Source organism: Dermacentor andersoni, chromosome 1 (assembly GCF_023375885.2).
Source record: "Dermacentor andersoni chromosome 1, qqDerAnde1_hic_scaffold, whole genome shotgun sequence".
Classification (NCBI taxonomy): Eukaryota; Metazoa; Arthropoda; class Arachnida; order Ixodida; family Ixodidae; genus Dermacentor; species Dermacentor andersoni.
In genome coordinates this window covers 79,043,577-79,067,908 of record NC_092814.1, presented here as the reverse complement: position 1 = coordinate 79,067,908, position 24,332 = coordinate 79,043,577, and the positions used below count along the sequence as shown (strand labels likewise).

The window sequence follows — 24,332 nt, the reverse complement described above, 5'->3', positions numbered from 1 at the left end:
ATGGTACACATGACTACATGTAATTTGCTGGAGTGAGAACATTTCTGTAACATTTGTTGTTTTATTGCTTAATTCACTGGCGAACAGAGCTGTTAAAATGCATATTTCTAGCGGTAGTATAGGTGGGCAGCACATGCGTCTCAAAGAGCTTTGACAGTTGGCATTCGGCAACAAATATGCCCTTTGTTTTGGCACCTTTCTTCCAACCTCCGACCACCAACTTCCGACCTCCAGCCACTGATCATGAACACGGGTGAAAAAGCCAAAAGAAAGCTATTTGATTTTAAAACATTTGCTGTCCATCAGCGGTGCACTATGGTCTCTTGCATTAGCTTCCGCTTACCTAGTGGTAACTCACTTCTCACCCCTTGTATGGCGGGCAGTATTGGCCGGGAGGGCGGACAACCATTATAACGAAGTAATGAACATAATGGAGTAAGGTTGGCAGAGCCACACCACATTGCTGGTTCCAGAACCACCACTTGGCCCCTGGTCTCAGCTGTGGTTCCACATTCCATGGAATTACTGGGGCACATCCTGCAGCAGCAACCAAAGCACCACCAGCATGCAGCTGCAACTGTAATTGGGCCCCTCAATACCCGTGGCTGACCAGCAGCCTCTTCTGCAGCAGGAGGGTCCGCTGTATCTCAGCATGGAGGTGGTGGTGACAAGCCTTCCAAGAAGTGTCATAGAATAGAGCCTGTTACGCTGGCACAGCTGCAGGAAGTGGTGTGCTTTTTCACCAGGACACACTACCCAATCATATTCACTCACAAGGAGCCCACTATGAGGATCAGACTGACCAAGTTGCATAATAAGGTTCCAGAAATGCCGAGACAGGTATAAGCACAAAAAGATGTCCCATGTGACCTGCTGCCCCACGGCGCTGCTCTCTTTTGATGGCCTGCTACTCTTCGGCTCTGTGGGCACATCTTCAGCTTAGACTTAGGATCCAAATCTGTGCTGGCTATTGTGTGTGCTGCAAACTCCTGCAGTCAATGCGTAATGCCTGGGCTTGCATTCTCAAATTCGATAGTGTAAGACTCTTCTTTTCTATCTCCATGTCGCCATTCATATTCTCATTATCATAAAGAACTTGTGGTCTCTAGCATTTGCTTGTGGCACTGGATTCACATGCCTTCCAACACTGAGTGCCACAAGGGCCCCCTGTGCAGTGCTCCTCAATTTGGTGTTGTGCACGATCATGGGTTTCTCTCCCCGTGGAAATGATTCCTGATAAGCACAAGTTGCTGTGCTCTATGCTGGACACTCTCAAAATCTTCCATGATGTCTAACCCATTCATTTGAGTGAATCAAAGAGGATATGGCTCTTCTCTGAGCCAATTGTGGGGCACAAAATAGTGAATTCAGCAGTGGTGAAACATCTAAGCTCGAGCTAATAGTGTGCCGCTGTCTTTGGATGAAGTAGCGGAAGCAAATTATTATCGTGGGTGGCCAATTGAACTGCAATCTATGATTGGATGAACAGCACAGAAGGCAGGTCTCATTCTTGTCTGCCTATGTGTGTGTTGTCTTCATCCTTGTAGAAGTACTGGAAGGTAGGCGAGCTGGTGCAGATCGCCGATTCAGATGGGCATCCCTGTACAACGGGGAGAAAAAGAAGAGCAAAAAGACAGCGCATGTCCTGTTTCTTGTTCTTGCTTTTGTCCCAATTGTGTCAGTGTTCATGTGAGTCATCTCTACCTTTGCTTTCCATTTGCACTATACACTCATGGCTATCATCAGCTTAAATTCACTGCGGAATAAATTTCTCTCCGAGATTCCTAATATTAAACATGTGGAATTTCTTTGCCTATATCTATGCCCACTTTGCTGGATTTGTTTCTGGCCTCTATGCGATACTAGTGTCCTATATATGGTGCCAAAATGCTTCCCGATGTAAAGTCGCTTTTATTCTGATATGGGAATGTTAAATGTGTTGGTAAACAATATCACTTGATGACGCTCCAGCCGCTATGGTGACCATGATGATGATGATGATGATGATGATGATGATGATGCCCATGCTTAACTTCTGTGAAACAAATGGGGGCATAACCGAAAATGTGTGTGCTTGACAGTTACTAAATGAGAATGTTTTCTTTTATGTGAAAAAATTTATATTGTTTTAGTGGATGCCTTACACTGCCCTTTGTCATTCCTAACATGTTGGAAGCCCTGCCGACATGTCACTCTTAAGTCCTCACATGTGAAGCTCCAGTGCGAGAATGGCACCTTTTCACAGCGATAGCTGCAGTAGGCTCTTGAGCCATTTTAATTTGTCTCATTACCATTGAAAATTTCATTTTCATTCTCCCATGATTAAGCTATTACCTTTTTTTTTTTAAGAAAGCATTGCCTCGGCGCTCTTTGGCCATACCTGCCGTTATTCTTAAAAAATCCCTATGTCATCAGTTTGATTTGTCGGTAGCCAGCGGCTTGTGATTGCGTCAGTAACAAAGATTCTGGAGTAATTATGTTGGTGTGTGTTGGTCCTTCAATCAGCATGCATGATTTTATTTACAGCCGATGGGGACTAATCCTTACGTGTTGGTAAAGGCAGAAGACTCACCCGCATGAACTACCAATGAGCAGTGTATGGGTACTCTCGGGCAGTGCACTAGGCGAGGTGATTGGGTTGATCTGAAAGCGCTAACTGGAAGAGGCTGAGATATTGTTGAGATGGTTAGACACGAAGTGAAACAAAGTGAATGTAGGAAGATTACAAGTGGCAGGTGTGCAATGTTGCCTAAGCTTTTGCCTTCAGTGGTTTGAAGCTGGGTGAAGCTCTGAAATTTATTATTATTATTATATTAATTACAAGTTAGGAGGCTGTTTTGTCATAGGGGGAAACTTGTAAATACATCTGGTAGCTTCCAAACTTTTGTTTTATTGGTATTATCTCCTGACATCTATCATTTTCTGACTTGTGATACAAAGTCCCAACTGCCACTTTGTTACTACTACAAAGTAGCATGAGTGGTGATTTCAGTGATAGTGAAAAGTGAAACTTTTGTGCGTTCATTGTAAGGGCTCGGAAGCACACAGCAGATATGTCCCCGCTTTTACACTCGTGTTTCCACCCACTACGAAGGTGGACGGAAAGTGGTCATCTGTGGCTCAAACTAGAGCCTTGCACCACAGTCGCAGGGCCGTGGACATCGCTGTAGTGAACTAGTGCAGAAAGTCTCATTGCCGACACGGCACTGAAGTGAGCGGCAGCAGGTGTTAACCAGAGCCTGTGCCAACATTGGACGCACTCCAACCATCAGCGGCACGATAGAAACTTTGAAGTATATATCAAAACTCTGAGTAACTCAAGCCAGCCAGTGATTACGGTGTTTGCCATTGGGTCTTTGAAGCAGTTCATTTTCCTGTAAAATCGTAAATATTAGTTCTCTCTCTGCCTAAGGCCAATAATTCACTTGTGCGGCTAGCATATTTTTTCACCCTGCCTAGAACTGACATTGCTTTCACTTCCATTAGAGATGGATTCCTTATACTCCTGTAACGTAGCTTTCCTTTTTTTTTTTTTGTAAATGTAAGGAAAATTTCGAAGGTGAACTTCTTAGCTAGCGTACTTTCCAAGGTGAAGCAGCAGTAAAGTGGCCTCTTGTCCAGTACCAAATTTCACCTTTGCAGACCTTTAATAGTTGCATATAGGTTTAATAATTGCTGTAGGAAGAAATTTTCTTTGTTTTAATGCATCTCTGATGTTTCATTGCCTGTTGAGGTAGGAACTTTTAGTCGGGAACATGCAAATATATAAATAGCCCACTGGATCGAAAGAGCTAGTTGGTAGGTTAACATAGTCGAAAAGAAACATGAAGTGAACACAGGGCAAATGAATTAGCATTGTTTGTTTTCAACTGTTTGCCTTCGTGAGTCTTTTTGACAATGTTGACCACCACTATGTGCTGAACAAGAATTATTTCCATAAACGAGCTGATTGTATTCCCATCCTGAGTTCATGGTGCCATTCTTGAGAAAAAAGAAAAATACAGCATGTTTGCCTAAAAAGCGTCTTCTGCTGTGCTTCTTGCCAGCTCCTTGCTGCGATTTCCTATCTGCTTTCCTATCTGCACCTTTGTGATACTCATTAATCATTGGTGTGTGCATGTGGCTCTTTCAGGACTACCAAGTGGGACCTGGACGAGAATGACCCAGCATGGACAAAGGCACTCTGAATGCAGCTTTCAGCTGCTTAGAGGGCATTTACACAAACCAGAATGTGGGCAAGCATGTGAGCGCCTTGTTGCAAGCTAGTCGAGGCTCAGCCTCCCATTTTTTGCCTCCCTATCCACTGTTTCCACCTCTTGCACCACCATTGCCGGCAACCGATGACTGTGCCAAAAAAGCCCACCCCCCTCAGCAACAGCAGCAGCTGCAGCAACCGCAGCAGCCACAGCAACAACAGCATCAGCAACATTCCAGGGTAAGCATTTGCTGGTATATGAAAATCTGGGGTGCACAGGCTTGATCTTAAATTGCATAGGCCTGATCGTAATAATAAATAAATTGACAACAAGCCATGCCTTACTGGGTGAATATGTAGTCATGCAATTCATGATTGGCCTTACAAGTGCCTGCTGTATCACTGCAAACTTACTGTTATAAAAGTTTTGTGAAGCTACCCACACTACCACTTTGTTAATATTTCATTTTGTTTTTGGGATCAGATCAGTGAAATGCGATCAGTGAACTGGCCTCATGATAAAACATTACTAGAATAATACAGAAAGCAGTGTTGTTTGTGATTCACATAAGTGAACACTAACAATTCTTGGTAAGCCATCGCAGGAAATCCTTGTACATTTATTTATCCACAGGTTTGTGAAAAGCATTCATCTGGGGGGTCTTAACAATTTAAGAGGAAGCTTTAACTCAGGTTCATCTCCAATTTCTCTATTCAAATACATGTAAGATGCAAAAGTGTTTTTAGGCAACTGCTGGACCAATTTCAATAAAATCTATTGCATGTGAGAGACAGCGTTAGGTTCTAGCAACTGTAGCAAGCAAAATATTGATTTAAGACTTCATAGGTTTTACAGATATTGCTGAAAATCGGTAAGCTAAAAAAAAAAAGCATGAATTTTGTGGTTTGGTCGCTCTGCACCGAAAATAGATATAGGAATTCTGTAAATTGCATTTGTTAGAGCGTATAAAGGGGACGTATTTCATGCGAGTTTACAGTTTATGGGAAATTATTACAACACTTGCGAGGGTTTCGGAAGAGTCCTACTAACAAATTAGTGGTATATTTGAGAACGGTTATCAATTTTGTCTGCTTTGATGTCTTAAACGGTGCTGTTTACAGAATTCTGGTGTCATTATTTATTACTAAGTTACAGAGTTGGAAACGAGCTTTTTTTTTCCAATTTTGCAGTTTTCAGTAATTATTGTTGGGAAATTGACGTATAAATAAAACTTCTGCTTCCTACACTCTCTATATTTTTACTTTTCTTATAAATGCAACAAACCTCATCAAATTTGGTGTGGTTGATGTCGAGAAAGATTCCTCCGCTCTTACATATTTAGATATGGGAGCTTCCAAGCTAAAGCTTCCTCTTAATAGTCTTGGTTGCATTTTATTGTAGTCGCTGAAAGGCATAGGCATGAAAGTAAAAAGACCTCTTAGAGCAGTTTGCTGTTCTTTTTGGGGAAGAGAACAGCACATGTGGTGTTTCCTTTACCCTTTTGCCACACTTGTGTGGTATAACTTCTTTCACAGTTAAGTATTACCGAGCCACTATCCTACTGTACCTTTTGCCTTGGATAGCCAGTGATACAAGGAAAATAAACATTTTTGTGCACCGTGTCATAAAGGAAGTGAATAGTGAGGTGAATACATACCGAGTGCTGCATTCGCTGAACACATACTGTACGAGTCTGTCACCATGAGTAATCTAGCTGAGTATATTCAAGGCTTTGGGTCATGTTGATGGAGGTTGACGTCGCATGTTAACATGTTCAACTTGTCCAACAAGGCGTTGTCATAACCATTATAATACATGGGACCTTATTGATGCAAAATTAAATAGCACATATTTTGCTTCAAGTGTGCACAATTCTGCTAATCTAAAAAATGCTGTAATGTTAAACGTTACAGGTTTATGACTGTGTGCTTGGTGCATTTGGCTACAAACAAATTTTTGGGATTAATTTTTAATAGTTTAATGTTACCATTAGTTTGATTGTATTCATAAGTCCCCACAGGGGCCAGTGAAGAAAAAAAGCTAGTTATCATGAGCTTGAAATGTGGAATATAGGATGATTTTACTGTACCACATTGTTGGCGATTTGATTACAAGCTTTGCTAGTTGTTACTATAAACAAATGCATGAAAGGGGCTAGCTGGTGGTTAATGTTCCTGCATTGTGGTGCAGCACATGATGAAAATGAAAGTTTGAGGCAGCTTTATAGTGTTTCCACAATGGAGTTGTACACCTCCTGCAGCTTCTGTTATAATTGGTTTGTAGAAAGTGCTGTCTTTGTTTTTTGTTGTGCTCTCTGGGTGAATTTTAAAGTGAGCATTCATATAGAACTAAACAGCAACGAATATTACCTTCAGAAATGTAGATTTAAATTTAGTTCTGCATTTATAGGTCCAAATATTTCACATACATATATGCGCATAGTGGCTCAATTACATTTTGCAGCAGCCCTTTTTCTTGTCAACAAGCTTTTAAAATCAGCTTTTACATTTTTTTGCATATAGAGGTATGCAGTTACGGGGAAAATTGGACGATGCTAGACAGCGCCATGGCAGAGAAGCTACTAAAGTGAAAAAGTGAAGGCAGTGCTTGCTGATATCTCTAATTTCTATGTAGCTGAGATGATTAAACAGTTTTGAAATCTGTACATCTACATGTTACGCCATCTTTGGTGCCAGAAAGTGCACTATTTATTCCTGCCTCAGCTCACCAATTTCATTATGGTCTCTAAGAACAGACAAATTCGCGATCTTGGAGCCTTAACCTTGCTTAAATAGACATTTGCTTTATGTTCAGAAGGGATGATTCCCACTTGGTTCCAGCTTTCAGATCATGCTTGAAATTGCTATTGTAGGTTTTGCAACACCATGCAGTTTGTTTCATTTGTATTGGTGTAGTCATAATTATCACATAATCTGGGAACTTATATATGAAACAAGTAAAAGCTTTCAATCCACTCACTTTCAAATTGTAAGCTTCCCATAAAAGGCACAAGTACACATGCAGGTCTTGTAGCACTCGTATTGAGCATTGGTATACATTGCAATTTCTTGCAGGTTCCCAGCTCGGGTACTTCAGCAAAGTCTGAGCGCAAGGCGAAGCGTGATCCAGGAGCATCAGCTAGTGATGGCTGGGTTCAAGGGCAAGAAAAGTTCAGTTGGGATGGCTCACCAGTGGCTGCCTACAATCCGGCAACGAAGATGTTCCGCTGTGTTGCGTGCAACACATTGGGATTTCTGTCAAGAATTGCCGAGCACTACTTGGGAACACATGTAAATGCCAAGGCAAGTTATCGAAGTGTGCAATGTTTTTGTGTCTATTTGATATGCTGCAGACTTTTGAGGCTATTGCCTTAAATGTGAGTTATGGATCGTATTTTTTTTATTACTTAATGGGATTAGAAAGAGAGGTGTACTGTGTTTAAGTGACATTTTGTATGCGGGATTTTAACCCTCTACGTGCCAGGTTTTGTTTTCCGATATTATAAAACAAACGCAACGATTTATGTTCGGTTGTTCAGAAGGTAAAAAATGATGTGGATAATGGTAAATGCACTCCTAGTATGGTCCTCATGTTCCTAATTTTCCATCTCCTACAAAGTTTCGTACTGACGTGCATGCTTTCACGATAGCGCCGCCATGTCAGGGTTAAGAAAGAAAGAAAGAAAAAAAGAAACACTGCTATAAACCTACGGCGAATAACAGGAACATGCAAGAGTGGTATTTATTTTTTATTTATTGATTTACTCATACTGGGGTGGCCTGTCGGCTGTTACAGGGTGAGTCAAAGCAGCACTTCAACAATTAGTACAATACATGGTATTACAATAATACATATAGCATAAAAATAAAACAAGTCAATAGCAGTATTTCGGCAATTAGTACAGTACATGACTAAGGCAGTACATGAATAGTGTTTTAATAGGGGAACATAAGCGAACAAAGAAGATACGTACGCGAAATATTCTGCAGATACTCCAATCAATATGACTATAAATGCAGTGTTAATAAAAGAGGTCATACACCAACACTCCTAAAAAAAAAACAAAAAATCGTTAATTTTTTAATAGAGAATTGCCGCAGTAGCGTAAGAACTGGGAGCCACCCCTCCGATCGATGGATGTACGCTCTGCGCACCCCAGTCATTGCTGCAAAGAGTCACAATTCGCAGCATGCTAACAAAAACTCTGATTGAGCAAACTCAGAGAGATCAAAAAATATGTTTCTAGAAATATACAACAGATGGCAGAACTACCTCAGAGCTTGCGAAGTTCATGTTACTGCACACATCCAACTGGAGAGAGTGGAGAACTTACCAGTACATTAGTGGCACTGAAATGTTTCTTTTTTGTGGCTCTATACATCTTTCTTAGCATTAGCAGCCACTTGTGTTTTCTGAGTGTTAGCTTCTTGACCAGTATAACTTTGAGTCTGTACAACATTGGTGGCCATACCACTGTCCTGCAAAGTTGTCCTTTCAACTTGCCTCACACCGTCTTGTCGCATAAATCTCCTGAATTATCCTTCGAACCATTCAAGTTCGGCATTCTGTAATGATTTCATGTACAAATTATTCTGTGTCTTGTAGTAGTCGAAATCAGTTTAATGGGACACTAAAGGCAAATGTGAAGTCAAGCTAAATATACACAATTAGTGCACCAAGATGTCTAAAGTGTCATCTTTACTGGGATGCAACTTTTGTAAGCAGGTAAATGACATAAATGTAAGGCAGGATTGCCACCGCCTCTGTGACAATGCAGTATGAGCTTCCATGATAGAACTTGTCTTGTTTATATTTGCTGAATTGTAGTCAACTACTGATAAGAACGATCATCATCCTCATCAGCTTATTTTCATGTCCTGTGCAGGACGAAGGCCTCTCCCTGCAATCTCCAATTACCCCTGTCTTGCGCTAGTTGATTCCATCATGTGCTTGCAAATTTCCTTATTTCATCACCCCACCTAGTTTTCTGCCGACCTAGACTGCGCCTCCCTTCCCTTAGCATCCATTCTATAACTCTAATGGTCTACAAGTTAACTGGTGGATACATTATACATGGCCTGCTCAGCTTCATTTCTTTTCTCTTAATGTCAATAGAATATTGGCTATCCCAGATTGCTATTGGCTATCCCCGTTAGCACTGGTAGAACGCAATGATTGTACACTTTTCACCAACAGTGGTAAGCTCCCAGTCAGGATTTCGTAATGCCTGCCGTATGCATTCCAATCCATTTTTATTCTTATGTAAATTTCCTTCTCATGATCGGGGTCCCTTGTGAGTAATTGACCTAGATAAAGGTACTCATGTAAAGATTGTAGAGGCTGATTGGTGATCCTGAATTCTTGTTCCCTTGCTAGGCTATCGAACGTTGTCTTCAACCCCACTCTTACACTTTCTTGGTTAAGGTCCTCAGTCATTTGTTGTAATTTGTCCCCAATTTTTCTAAACAGGACAATGTCATCTGCGAACAGAAGGTTGTCAAGATATTCGCTAAGAACTCACCCCTAAGTCTTCCCACTCTAACAGCTTGAATACTGTAAGCTAAGTTGGTGTTCAGGTTTGCTATGCATTCTTCTACATGGCGCAAAGGAAACAGTGTGAAACAGAGGAGGCGTTCAGGCAAGCTCCAACTACCAACTGTTTAATAATGGTTCCAGACACATCGCAATGAAGCCTCACGTGCATGCGTAGTATACGCCACAGTAAATTCGCGATATGCTTTGACGTTGTCGACAGCTGTATTAAAAAAAAAAATCGTTTCTGAAAAATACGTTGGGTATTTCCAGCACAATCAGACCCTTTCTTGCATGAAACACTTCCGTCAGTTCTCTTGTATATTGGTCTCCCTGCTTCTGCCAAGAACCTTAAATTGAGCCAAGTAAGGCTAGCATAAACTGGCTTTACAGTATGTAGGAAGATGCGCGCCATCACTTTTTCCTATGCTATTAACGTGTGCCTTTGGGCTGTGATTGATGCATTGTCCCGTTTGTTTAACTTGGGAATTGCGGCAGCTCAGGGGGATTTTATACGTAGTACTACTGTATTTGCTCATAAGTAATACGACCACGAATATAATGTGAAAGACGACTTTCGGTCTCTCAGAAAAAGAAAAAAAATATATATATATATTGTGATTATAACACAAAAGGACAACACATAAAAGTGGATGCCTGCAGGGTGCTTTATTCTTCGTTACTGTGGACTGCAAAACACAGCGATAGGACGAGGGCATGCACTATGTACTTGTCACTGCGGACGTATTTGTCTCTGTTAACGAGGATGGTACTGTCCTTCATGCCACCGAAGTTATTGGATAGGCAGCACTACAGAAGTACCTGTGGCACAATCTCAGTGTTTGATTGTGTGTGTTCAAACACTGCTTCATACACAGTAGCGATCGCGGTAAGGCTGAGTGGTTTTGCTTACTCCAATTTTGAAGCACCAAGAAAGCTTTTTAAAAGCGTATTATGTATATTTGTGTCACGAACCTGAATATAATGCGAGATGTGTTCTGTGGCTGAAAATTTCGCTCCCCCCAAAAAAGGATATATTCGTGCCAGTACTCTCGGGCGCAATCCTGAAATATTTTGTGTATCTTGTGGCCCCCTCTATGCTGAGCACGAGTAATACAAGGTCACAACTTTGCCCACTTGTTGGAAGCTGAGAAAATGTGGATCCCATAGCCGGTAGCCACCTTTTTGAGGTTTTTTTATTTATTTATCACAGTACCCACAGCGCCAGTTTGACATTACAGTGGGTGAGGGGAGGGGAGAAGTACATACATCATTGACAAATAAAAGCAGTTAATATAGAATACATCAAGAGAAAAAAAATTACAGTTCAGAGCAAATCGCCGACATAACAAAAAAAGAAAAAAAAAAAAAAACGAAACAGAGCATAACCGTACATGCGCGAAGTGAAACAAAGCGGTTCTGGTGACGCAAGCACAAAGTACAGAAAAAAATTGCAAGTCGCACGGCTCAAGCAAAGACATCACTTGAAGATAGCGATACAACATCACTAGGCAACCTGTTCCACTCACTGACTGTCTTAAAAAAAAAAAAAAGACATCTTAAAAAGCTCCCTTCTACATCTATATTCTTTAATCTTAGGTTGGTGATCGCACCTGGCAGAAGTGTACTCCGGTGGCTTTATGTAGCTATCACGATTGAGGCTGGTTTTAGAATGATATATATTGTGCAAAAATTTTAATCTGAATGTTTTTCTATGATTTGGAAGGGTATTCCAGCCTAATGTTTCCTTTGTTAGGGATGCGCTAAAATACCGAGTATAATTTTGAGCCACGAAACGGGCTGCTAAGCTTTGTACTCTTTCTAATCTCTTTATGTCTGTCACAGTCCACGGGTCCCAGATCGTACAAGAGGTTATGGCTCACTCAGTGTGCTCCATAGGACACGAAAGCTTTTTTTTGCTATGTCAGGAGCCATCTTAAACAGTTGATAGCTGGATCTTGTCCGTCTCTACTTTCCGGTTTCACATTGCTTACATTGCACAAAGTAGAATAATGTATTGCAAACATAACCTCTGAGATCACCATACAAGAGAACTTTTAACAAATGTTTTGTTCTCCAAAGTTTTGTATCCTCGTTAGTCATGATTGTCTCTGCAACTAAGTCATCTCTTGGTATGGAACAGATGTGTGGTTTTTTGAAGGGTAATCTAACATTCTATGTTGGCTCAGTGTTTGCCTTTAGTGTCCCTTAAAGATGTATGCACCAAGGCTAAATATCATACAGGATGGTGTATGACCCATGTATATTTATGCACAAGGTGGCATGCATTCAGTCTAATTTCTGGTTGGTGACTGAATCTTCACTTTGGAACTTAATTCTGTTTAGTGATCATGTTATAAAATACCGTATTTACTCTATTCTAATGCGCCCGCGATTGTAGCGCGCACCCATTTGCTGTGACCTAAAAAAAAGTCCTCATTCTTTCATACAGAAATACAACTTTCTCTTATTTGGAAAATCAAAGATTTACCCTCAATACACTAAAGTTGCGATAAATAAAGAAAGTTGCAGTTTTGCCTGAAAGGCGAAGCATCGATTATGATAACAAATCAGTAGACAGCTAAACGAAAAGTAAGGATAGTAACCTTTTGCTTACTAACTAAATTAACAAGCATGGTGTCACACATGCAGAAGAAAACATGGACACGTCTCACTCAATGACTGCAGAAACTTTATCAAAACGCTGGAGGGAAGTGCGGTAGCAGAAGCGAGCGGGCTTCAACGCCAACTAAGGGACGAAAACATACCGCAGAGCGTCTAGATACGTAGACAATGTCTCCATCGCAGATTCCTTTCAAGATAGGGGCCGCGCGGCTGCACCATACGCAGCAGCTGCTGGAGTAGGACGGCTCTCCTGTTTGCACCAGTCCTGCAATCAAGTTTCGGGAATTCCGTACGCCTGTGATTCGGCCCAATTTCCATCCGTCTCCGCACACGTGATCACTTTCCTTTTAATTGCGGCATCGTGATGAACTCGGCGTGTCTTCGCAGTCGGCACTTCCATGCTGATAGAGCAAATGCAGAAAACGGGATGACGGATGGTGGACTAACCTAAGCCACGGTCTACGGCAGCTAGGCTGGAAGCGCATATGAAGCGGCCATTTTGGAATGCTGATGGCGATATGGTAACGCGATTTAGGGCCGTACTTGATTCTAATGCACACGTAATTTTTGGACCCGTTCTATCGGCAAAAAAATGCGCATTAGATTCGAGTAAATACGGTAGCTGAATTCTTGGAAACATAATTATCAAGCTATAAGCAATGTGTTCTGAAAGAGAAATATATATAGTGCTTAATTATTGTGGCAGACAAGCAATGTGCTTCTGCATTACTCTGTTAAAAGTGTAGGCACGTGGTTGTAGTTCTTAAATTCTGCAGCTGGGTGCAATGTCCAATTCATGGACTACCACTAAATACTTCTTCATGGCAAGTTTTACTCTACGAACCATGAGCATTTCCTTTTGCACTCTTATGTTTTTCAATTGCTCTCGTTGCTCACAATGGGCATGTTTTGTGTGCTCGCATGAACAGCAGGTGTTCCAGTGTCCGGAGTGCCCGTACAGCAGCGCTTGGTCTCGATGTGTCCGACTCCATTTGGGCAAGGTACATGGCATCCAGAATGTCCCAGCATCATTGTGGCGTGACCAGCCTTTGCTCGATGAAATTATGGGGTTGCTGCAGAACTTGAAAAATTTGGCTGAGTCTTCTGGGGGTGCAGGGCTGGCTGCAGCGCCTGCCACTCCAGCTGTAGATAAGCGCTACGTCTGTCCTCGCTGTCCCTATGCTACCGACCGCAGAGACCTATACCACCGACACGAGAACATCCACAAGGATGACAAGCCTTTCCACTGTTATGTTTGCTTCAAGTTGTTCAACCGAGCCGACCACGTCAAGAAGCACTTTCTGCGCATCCACAAGAACCACCCCTATGACATTGGCCTGATTCGGCGCCATCCGCCACGCTCAGCAACACACACAGGCCATGGGCCCTCGGCCAGTGGCCATCATCACAGCAACAACGGCCAGTGGACACACCCTGCAGGGGCAGCTCGCCTTCCCCAGCCATCCAACTGTGCTGGTCCAGCTGACTGTTCAAGGGCTCTGCCTGTGCCTACCAATGGATGCCCTGCGGGTCGGTACTTTTTAATGCTGAAGTGTTTTATGGTCGGCCTCTCTAATGACTTTACATCGAACATCTGTAAACAAAACTGAAATCATAGCTGGTTTTGATCACTGAGGAAGATGTGTAACAGAAAAGTTTGATGAAGTGCTCTGTTTAAGCTAGGTACACCTAGAAGGTCAGTGTCATGGTGCAACTAGCAAATATTCGCTTTTCTTGTATTCCTTTTTTTCATATTGTGCCTTGTGTGTTAGACTGACTTCTCCATCTTTGCTGCTCCTTTCATACATATTAAATATACATATTTCCAATTGTATATTGTAAGAACAGTGATGACCCGCCGCGGTTGCTCAGTGGCTATGGTGTTAGGCTGTGGAGCACGAGGTCGCGGGATCGAATCCTGGCCACGGCGGTCGCATTTCGATGGGGGCGAAATGCGAAAACACCCGTGTACTTAGATTTAGGTGCACGTTAAAAAACCCCAGGTGGTCGAAATTTCCGGAGTCCTCCACTACGGCGTGCCTCATAATCACAAAGTGGTTTTGGCACGTAAAACCCCATAATTTAATTTTTAAGAACAGTGATGTTCTTTATGTCTTCATATGCAGCCATTTAGTGCCAAACAAATGTAATGAAACCACTGTCGCTACTGGGAATATTTGGTGTATACTTGAATTGTATCGAGGTGACCTAAGAAGGTTCGTCATCCATTGTGCCTGTAGTCACATGCTTTGATTAACAAATGAAGTTATAGTTAAGCTTCTCTTTTACTCTGACGATGTCTGAAGAACATACATGAAATAAAATAGAAATTAGGCAAGCAATTTGGGCGAGTTGGTCTAAGCTTTTGACGTGAATGCAGCGCAAAGCACTGAAGTGCACCGAAGCACCTGTGTTTCAACATTTTTCTGCTAACCACACACCTATCTTCTTTGGTGGTTTGCACTGCATTCATGTCTGTAAACGCAGCACTATGAATGCAGCATTATGAAACTCAGCATTATGAGGCCCTGCAACACTTTGAACTTGTACATAAACCATCCCATCCACTGTTGTGGTTCAGGGGCTATGTTGTTCTTATGCTAAGCACAAAGCACAAGTTCTACCCTGCAGTGGCTGCTTACTGTTACGGCTGCCACCAGTTGTTACGGGGATGGGGTTTCGGTGACCTTCAACAGCGTCTGCTTGGAGTTCGAAAATGAACTGGGATGGCTTTCAACTCATTGTTGACCATAAGGTTGAGGACTTTTTCTGTTGCATATATTTCTTCTGATGCTCTTTTAAAGGGCTGTAGCTGACGTGTTTTCCGACCACATGCCTTTTGCTTGGGAGTGACAACTGATTATTGTGGTTGATGGGTGCTGAACGGGTGGGTGAAGTGTGGCTGTGCGGTAAGAGGCTGAAGATGCGGGCGTTGTGCGCAGGAGGTGCGCAGGCCTGGGGCTTCCATGCTGGCAACGTGCCTGCTGTGTGCAGTAGCACTGGTCCCAAGGCCATGGGCTGCCCCGCTGCCCTGCCCCAAGAGACGACGGCAAAAGGAAAGCGTGGGGGCTCGGGCAAAGCAGCAGCTACTGCCACAAGCGGAACTGCAGCAGCCAAGACATTTGCCTGCGCCTACTGCCCCTGGCGTGGCGTAGATGGCTGGTGCTTGCGGCGGCATCTTAATACGCACATCAAGCCATTCTCCTGCCCCTTTTGCGAGTACAAGGCAGCCCGGTCAGAGCGCCTGAACACGCATGTGCTGAAGGTTCACGGGAAGCATCTGTGCAACAAGTGCCACTTTGCGGGGGAGGACTCGATTGCTCTGGAGCGCCATGTCAAAGAGAACCAGTGAGTGCAATCACAAGTTCGTTTGCACGAAGAACTGTAGCCTTTAAATTCCAGATTATACAGCACTCCTGCTATAGTCTTGATGTAAATTTTATGCGAAATTCTGAAAAGTCTCGAGATCTTAATGAAAACCACCCTTCTACTCAAAATTTATCGTCTCTGTCACAGTTGTGCACACTTTAGAATATTTTGTATATGTATAATATCAAAACCACTCAAATAGGTGTTTTGTTTTGAAAAATAAAGGAGGAAGCAGTCACTAAAAGCAACTTTGACAAACAGCTTTATGAGGTGACTGTGCCTGTATTGGCAACAACAGGAGGCACATCAAGAAATCAATAGACATGTACATATAAGGTTACTGGTCAATTTAGTAAGAAAACAGCAGCACTTTAGTAAGTAATATCATCATCATCAGCCTAGTTACGCCCACTGCAGGGCAAAGGCCTCTCCCATACTTTTCCAACTACCCCGGTCATGTACTAATTGTGGCCATGTTGTCCCTGCAAACGTCTTAATGTCATCCGCCCACCTAACTTTCTGCCGCCCCCTACTACGCTTCCCTTCCCTTGGAATCCAGTCCGTAACCCTTAATGACCATCGGTTATCTTCCCTCCTCATTACATGTCCGGCCCATGCCCATTTCTTTTTCTTGATTTCAACTAAGATGTCATTTACCCGCGTTTGTTCCCTCACCCAATCTGCTCTTTTCTTATCCCTTAACGTTACACCTATCATTCTTCTTTCCATGGCTCGTTGCGTCGTCCTCAATTTCAGCAGAACCTTTTTCGTAAGCCTCCAGGTTTCTGCCCCGTAGGTGAGTACTGGTAAGACACAGCTGTTATACACTTTCCTCTTGAGGGATAGTGGCAACCTGCTGTTGATGATTTGAGAATGCCTGCCAAACGCACCCCAGCCCATTCTTATTCTTCTGGTTATTTCAGTCTCATGATCCGGATCCGTGGTCACTACCTGCCCTAAGTAGATGTATTCCCTTACCACTTCCAGTGCCTCGCTGCCTATCGTAAACTGCTGTTCTCTTCCGAGACTGTTAAACATTACTTTAGTTTTCTGTAGATTAATTTTCAGAGCCACCCTTCTGCTTTGCCTCTCCAGGTCAGTGAGCATGCATTGCAATTGGTCTCCTGAGTTACTAAGCAAGGCAATATCATCAGCGAATCGCAAGTTACTAAGGTATTCTCCATCAACATTTATCCCCAATTCTTCCCACTCCAGGTCTCTGAATACCTCCTGTAAACATGCTGTGAATAGCATTGGGGATATCGTATCTCCCTGTCTGACGCCTTTCTTTATTGGGATTTTGTTGCTTTCTTTGTGGAGGATTACGGTGACTGTGGAACCGCTATAGATAGCTTCCAGTATCTTTACATATGGCTCATCTACACCCTGATTCCGTAGTGCCTTCATGACTGCTGAGGTTTCGACTGAATCAAATGCTTTTTCGTAATCAATGAAGGCTATATATAAGGGTTGGTTATATTCCGCACATTTCTCTATCACCTGATTGATAGTGTGAATATGGTCTATTGTTGAGTAGCCTTTACGGAATCCTGCCTCGTCCTTTGGTTGACAGAAGTCTAAGGTATTCCTGATTCTATTTGCGATTACCTTAGTAAATACTTTGTAGGCAACGGACAGTAAGCTGATCGGTCTATAATTTTTCAAGTCTTTGGCATCCCCTTTCTTATGGATTAGGATTATGTTAGCGTTCTTCCAAGATTCCGGTGCGTTCGAGGTCATGAGGCATTGTGTATATAGGGCGGCCAATCTTTCTAGGACAGTGTTCCCACCATCCTTCAACAAATCTGCTGTTACCTGATCCTCCCCAGCTGCCTTCCCCCTTTGCATAGCTCCCAAGGCGTTTTTTACCTCTTCCGGTGTTACTTGTGGGATTTCAAGTTCCTCTAGACTATTCTCTCTCACCTTATCGTCGTGGGTGTTACTGGTACTGTATAAATCTCTATAAAACTCTTCAGCCACTTGAACTATCTCATCCATATTAGTAACGATATTGCCGGCTTTGTCTCTTAACGCACACATCTGATTCTTGCCTATTCCTAGTTTCTTCTTTACTGCTTTTAGGCTTCCTCCGTTCCTGAGAGCCTGTTCAATTCTATCCATATTATAGTTCCTTATGTCCGCTGTCTTACGCTTGTTGATTAACTTAGAAAGTTCTGCCAGTTCTATTCTAGCTGTAGGGTTAGAAGCTTTCATACATTGGCGTTTCTTGATCAGATCTTTCGTCTCCTGCGATAGCTTACTGGTTTCCTGTTTAACGGCGTTACCACCGACTTCTATTGCGCACTCCTTAATGATGCCCATAAGATTGTCGTTCATTGCTTCAACACTATGGTCCTCTTCCTGGGTTAAAGCCGAATACCTGTTCTGTAGCTTGATCCGGAATTCCTCTAGTTTCCCTCTTACCGCTAACTCATTGATTGGTTTCTTATGTACCAGTTTCTTCCGTTCCCTCCTCAAGTCAAGGCTAATTCGAGTTCTTACCATCCTATGGTCACTGCAGCGCACCTTGCCGAGCACGTCTACATGTTGTATGATGCCAGGGTTCGCGCAGAGTATAAAGTCGATTTCATTTCTAGTCTCACCATTCGGGCTCCTCCACGTCCAGTTTCGGCTAACCCGCTTGCGGAAAAAGGTATTCATTATCCGCATATTATTCTGTTCTGCAAACTCTACTAATAACTCTCCTCTGCTATTCCTAGAGCCTATGCCATATTCCCCCACTGACTTGTCTCCGGCCTGCTTCTTGCCTACCCTGGCATTGAAATCGCCCATCAGTATACTGTATTTTGTTTTGACTTTCCCCATCGCCGATTCCACGTCTTCATAGAAGCTTTAGACTTCCTGGTCATCATGACTAGATGTAGGGGCGTAGACCTGTACAACCTTCATTTTGTACCTCTTACTAAGTTTCACAACAAGACATGCCACCCTCTCGTTAATGCTATAGAATTCCTGTATGTTACCAGCTATGTTCTTATTAATCAGGAATCCGACTCCTACTTCTCGTCTCTCTGCTAAGCCCCGGTAGCACAGGACGTGCCCGCTTTTTAGCACTGTATATGCTTCTTTTGGCCTCCTAACTTCACTGAGCCCTATTATATCCCATTTACTGCCCTCTAATTCCTCCAATAGCACTGCTAGACTCGCCTCACTAGATAACGTTCTAGCGTTAAACGTTGCCAGGTTCATATTCCAATGGCAGCCTGTCCGGAGCCAGAGATTCTTAGCACCCTCTGCAGCGTCGCAGGTCTGACCGCTGCCGTGGTCAGTTGCTTCGCAGCTGCTGGGGACTGAGGGCCGAGGTTTGATTGTTGTGTTCATATAGGAGGTTGCGGCCAAGTACTGCACCAGGGTGGCCAATCCTGCTCTGGTGAGAGAGTGCGTTACCGGTTCTGGTCACCGGGATCAGGCCGCACTCCAGGCCTGTTTGTGCAATTTTCTCAACCCACGGTTGTTCTTTTTTTCTGGTATTTTCCGGTGGAGAATTGTGCGGCCCGGGATTTGAATCACGGTCCTCTTGCACGGGAGGCGGATACTCTACCGTCCCCGCAGGAGTTAAAATTTAAAATTAAATTGTGGGATTTTACGTGACAAAACCACTTTCTGATTATGAGGCACGCCATAGTGGAGGACTCCGGAAATTTCGACCACCTGGGGTTCTTTAACGTGCACCTAAATCTAAGTACATGGGTGTTTTCGCATTTCGCCCCCATCGAAATGCGGCCGCCGTGGCCGGGATCCGATCCCGCGACCTCGCGCTCAGCAGTCTAACACCATAGCCACTGAGTAACCACGGCGGGTCCCGCAGGAGTTGTACGCCTCATTTAATATACAGTGGTGCCCTATTTGATCAGTCAAGGTGGACCAATCTGAGCTCGGTTATACCGCACGGATGGCACTAGGCTAGAGAACCTGGTATTTATGACCTGCACATGTGAGGCCATACATAATTGAACATATATATCTTTCTTTTTTTTTTTTAGGAGGGTTCCCGTACAGTGATAAAATAAAAGAAAAGACATTAAAAAGAAAGAAAGAAAAAAAAAGAAAGAAAAAGGGGGGAAAAAAGGAACATAACAGGTGATTTGAACTCGTGACCCTTCGATGTTGCCCGGAAAGATAGCTCAGTCGGTTGGTTCGTCAGGCCCCAGGCTATTTTCAAGCGCCACAGCTCCTGTTCCGAGCCTCACACTTACGTGGAAAGGGACTGTTGGAACCTCAGTGCTGACACCCGTTATTGCATATGGGTCGCAGGCCCCAAGGGTAGCGTTGGCCTGGCGGCCTGGGGCACAACTGGAAGCATCCGAAGGTCCTGGCAAAGCATGAGTCGACTGGTAACAGAACAACTTGTTTATTCTAGCATCGCAAAAGAGCGGGCGGTCAGGTCGACCGAATTGGAGAGACGGGAGAGCACGTAACACAACGAAAGAAATCGGAGCCTCTCTCTTGGCGTCCGGGGGCAGCTGCTCTTATACTCTCGGAGTTGAGGGCAAGAGGAAGGCCTCGTGACGAGACCACGTGACGGCGGGCACGGACAGGCTTAGAGACACGTTGGGACGAGTGTAGTGACGCATCCGCCGGCCCGGCGCCGGACAGACCTCCTCGCTTCACACTTGGGGAGCTCCTCTCCCCGGCTGCCGCGCTTTGACAAGCGTGGGCACCAACATGCACACACACACACACACGCACACTTGAAGACATGTGGCATTGAAACATGCCTGGATGCGCTTGGCGGGGAGGCGTATCGGCGGCGCTGAACGGGCCAAAATGTCCGCCGCTTTGAACGAAGCCCCGGCGTCCGTTGCATCCGCGCCGGCTGTACCGCGCGTCGTAGGCGAAACGTAACAGGACTCATGTTGTCCGCGATAGTCTGTTTTTGCTGATTCCGAGTGGTTGGAAGGCATACTTTCTTGGAAAAATGGCTGCCCGAGGAGAAGAGTGAACTCGAGCGGCTTTAGAGACTAGGAAAACTGCCTTAAACTATTTAGACTTGAGGGAAAGCTTCGTTAACAAACTATAACACGGCAATCAGCACTCGAATACGACGAGAGAAATTATTGAGACGTGGAAAATTTCCTTGAAATAAATATGGTTTGCGAGACAAATGCTTCTAAGTATTGAACCTCTTAAAAGATGAGGGGAAATTTGCGCTCACCGAGAGGGCATCGTCCGTACGAGACCACCACCAGGCACCTTACTGAGACGTGGAGGGCTTTGCGGCCGGAACAAAGCCTCCCGTCCCCGCCGGCCAAGAGGGGAAAACGCGCTTTCCGATCGCTCAAGGTTGCGCGGACATAGTATAACTCTAGAGTCTAGGAGAAGCTTAACCAGGTGCGATGGCGGCACGCATAGCGTGGGAAGCTAGCCGCCAGAATAACTATCTCAAGGACTGCTGCTGATGAGGGCGAAATACCTTCGTGTAATTATAATAACCCTAGTAGGACTACTTTCGAAAGAAAACAAAAAGGGAAACGGCCCAGAGGGCTATACTACGAGAGCTATGACTGATAGTTTTCTATATATATATCTATATATATTCGTCTCATCTATGGGATCGCATGCGCGCGCTGTTGCTTTGTCTCTGCGTGTAGTAGTTAAGAGAGCCAGTTTAAGGGCAGAGAAGAAGGAAGGAAAGGAAAGCGAAAACTGCAGCGCCGTGGTTTTAAAGCGCGCCCGTGGTAGAGAAACGGAAGGCGATATAAGCGTGCGTGGCCATGATACGCACACGACAAACTGCCTTAAAATATTTAGACTTGAGGGAAAGCTTCGGTAACAAACGATAGCGCAGCAATCAGCACTCGAATATAATTATAACCCTAATAATAATTGTAAATATTCATCTCATCTATGGGATCTAATGCGCGCGCTGTTGCTTTGTCTCTGCGTGTAGTAGTTAAGAGAGCCAGTTTAAGGGCGGAGAAAAAGGAAGGAAAGGAAAGTCTCTGAAGCAAAATAGCAATAGCAATATCAAATAGCAAATAGCAATAGCAAATAGCAATAGCAATATAGCAGCAATTAATCACTTGTGAAGTACAAATTGGGAGAATAGAGTATATAGAATGTATGTTGGTTTCAGTGCTCACTAATGCAGGCATTGGTTTCATCCCTTCTTGTATGAAAGCTTAGGAAGTCTGCCATGCTTAGTAGCTATATATGCAGCAGTGCCCCATCACACGTTGCCATTATGCATTAAAGGTGCTTTTGTTTATTTTACACTGTTCAGTTTACTGGGTGTGTGAGGTATTGGACGACATGATGATGAAAGGTTCAATATATTCGGTCCAAATGTTTTAATGCTTATTTTGCTGCTTTTTATAAGGCTGTTAAATGAAACAGTCTTCAGCCTCAACCTCAATTATTTCCTGAATTCAGCTTTGATAATGGCTATATACTTGAACCAGATAGTGTGTGTTGATGTTGAGCAGTGATTCTGCAATAGCAGCCTTTAGCAAGTTATTATCATTGTATGGCTGTTTTCTCAATGATGCCTGCCCTTCATAGCAGCTTATAGGTCTGCATATCTGGAAATAGGATTCTATATCGAGGATGACGTGGCCACACAAGTTCACAACCAGACAATTCTGGGGTTGTGCAGGAACTATGGGAGCAAGCAAATTCATTAATTATTTAGGACTTGGGAGTGGTGCCTAATGAAATTGTTACTTCGTTTACCATGGGCAAGTAATACAGCCATTTGTGGTTTTATCTTTGTTTCCTGAAACAATTTTGGCCATACTTAGGTAACAGCCAATCTGAGAATCCAGGGATGTGTTCTGTGATTACCTCGTGCAGCTGAACTTTGATAAACTGAACAACTTATGATAGTACCCGTAGGTTTGGCTTAACGGTGCCTACTGTATTTTCGATTAATGGTATATCTGATACATAGAAAAACTGAAACCATGTGTACACTATCAGGTGGGTTATTCCATGCCAAATCAACCAGCATTTTTTCGACCGCCACAGATATAGTTGAAAAAATTTCCACATGTTTGTTGAAGTTAACATTAGAAACTCATTCTCCATTTATTTTTCTTGCCAAAAGATTTCTAGCATTTTGGTAAAAATGTATTGTTCTTGCCTAGCTGAGCTACAAGGCACCAGTCAAAATTTTTTTTTTTCATAGGCATGTTGTGTGATCCAGACATTCACATGGTGTGTGGGGAAAGACAGTTAAAATAGCCAATTTCTAAAATATTTGAATACACTGAGTGCTTTTGACACTGGCAAAAGTGAGTAAAATTGCAAAGTTTGAATTTCTTTTTCAGAATGCAGGAAAATCCAGAAGGCACTAATTAAATATAAAATGATAGCTTGGTTGACATAGTATAGCCAAAAAATATGTGAAGCTTTGAAGGTTCAGCAGGTCGCCTAAAAAGAAAACTGTAAAGAATTTTTTTTTGCAAGAAGCTTAGTGTTCAAGGTCAAAAAAGTTGCTTTGGTGGTCGGCCTAAAAATATCTGTGATGCATCATTGCATAACCTTACATGTCTGCTATGCATCTGAGAAGTTACAAAAAAGTATGTTTTAAATGCAAACAAATTTTTGAATTTTTCAATATTTCGTAACACATATAAAAGGTTGTGCATCTCGAAAGGGGTGCTAGTCTTGAGATTTCTGCTAAATAGACATGACTTGATCACTGCTCCTTGACTTCAATTTCACAGTTGCAACATGTGCCTTAAAGGTTGTAATTAAAATGCTAATTAGCATATTTTCGTTACTTATATAAATTATTGTTAAAGCTTTTCGAGCTTCCTTGTCTGCCTAACCTTGTAGCTCATCAACAAATGCAAAAGGGGCCTAGATATGAGTTTCTTTAAAGTGTTACAGATAGAAATAAACAACTGGTAAAATATTCCTTAATAAATCCTTCACTACACTTTGGCAGATTGTTTGTTGTGATTAGCAGCCACTCATATGCTGCATTATTAGGAAGAAAGTGTTGCAAAATATAGATGTGTTATGCTGATGCTGATTTATTTTATTTCCTGGCATGAAAAGTTTGTGGGACACAGGGTCTGCAAAGAAGCTCAAGTCCTATGCATTTTGTGCTTGCCGCCAATCAAGCTTTACCATACGATTTGTTTGCATGTGCTAATAGAAAGTTTTAACACATCTGGTATTCCGGTAAACACAAGCGGACTGGGTATTTTACCAGATGAGTGGAGGCGCAAATGTAAATGTCCTGCACGGTGCAGCGACCTGGTGGCGCAGAGCTCAACCAGACACGCAGCTAATGTTGTAGTAACCAAGTGTGTTTTACTTTGCTGCTGGTACACATTTTCTGCAGAAACATGTATGATTACACTGCTGCCAAAAATTACACCAGCGGTGAAGTAGAATACACTTGGTTATGGCAGTATTAGCTGTGTTTGTCTGGTTTAGCTCTGTGCCACCAGATCGCTGGCACTGTGCAGGGCGTTCACGCATGCGCCTCCGCTCACCTGGTCCAGTCTGCTTGCACTTACCGAAATACGGGACACGCTAAAACTCTCTACTGAAGACTGCAAATATGAGTTTTAGGCTGAGGGGGTAGATAGCTTTCACAGATCTCATGCCCCACAAACTTCTGATGTCAACAGCATG

The 24,332-nt window shown here is 43.2% G+C and overlaps 1 protein-coding gene across 2 annotated transcripts in view; it reads left to right on the top strand.

The window, feature by feature from the left end:
• The window catches only part of LOC126544071 (uncharacterized), a 73,477-nt gene that overhangs the window by 28,089 nt on the left and 21,056 nt on the right, over positions 1-24,332 (top strand). The window contains exons 2-5 of one of the 2 annotated variants that reach the window (XM_055061630.2): positions 4,133-4,435; positions 7,271-7,498; positions 13,286-13,883; positions 15,296-15,701. In XM_055061630.2, the coding sequence (XP_054917605.2) occupies positions 4,169-4,435; positions 7,271-7,498; positions 13,286-13,883; positions 15,296-15,701 (1,499 nt within the window). In that variant the 5' untranslated portion in view covers positions 4,133-4,168. Of the gene's footprint in view, positions 1-4,132; positions 4,436-7,270; positions 7,499-13,282; positions 13,884-15,295; positions 15,702-24,332 lie in introns of both variants that reach the window. The other variant, XM_050191278.3, reaches the window with a different exon arrangement.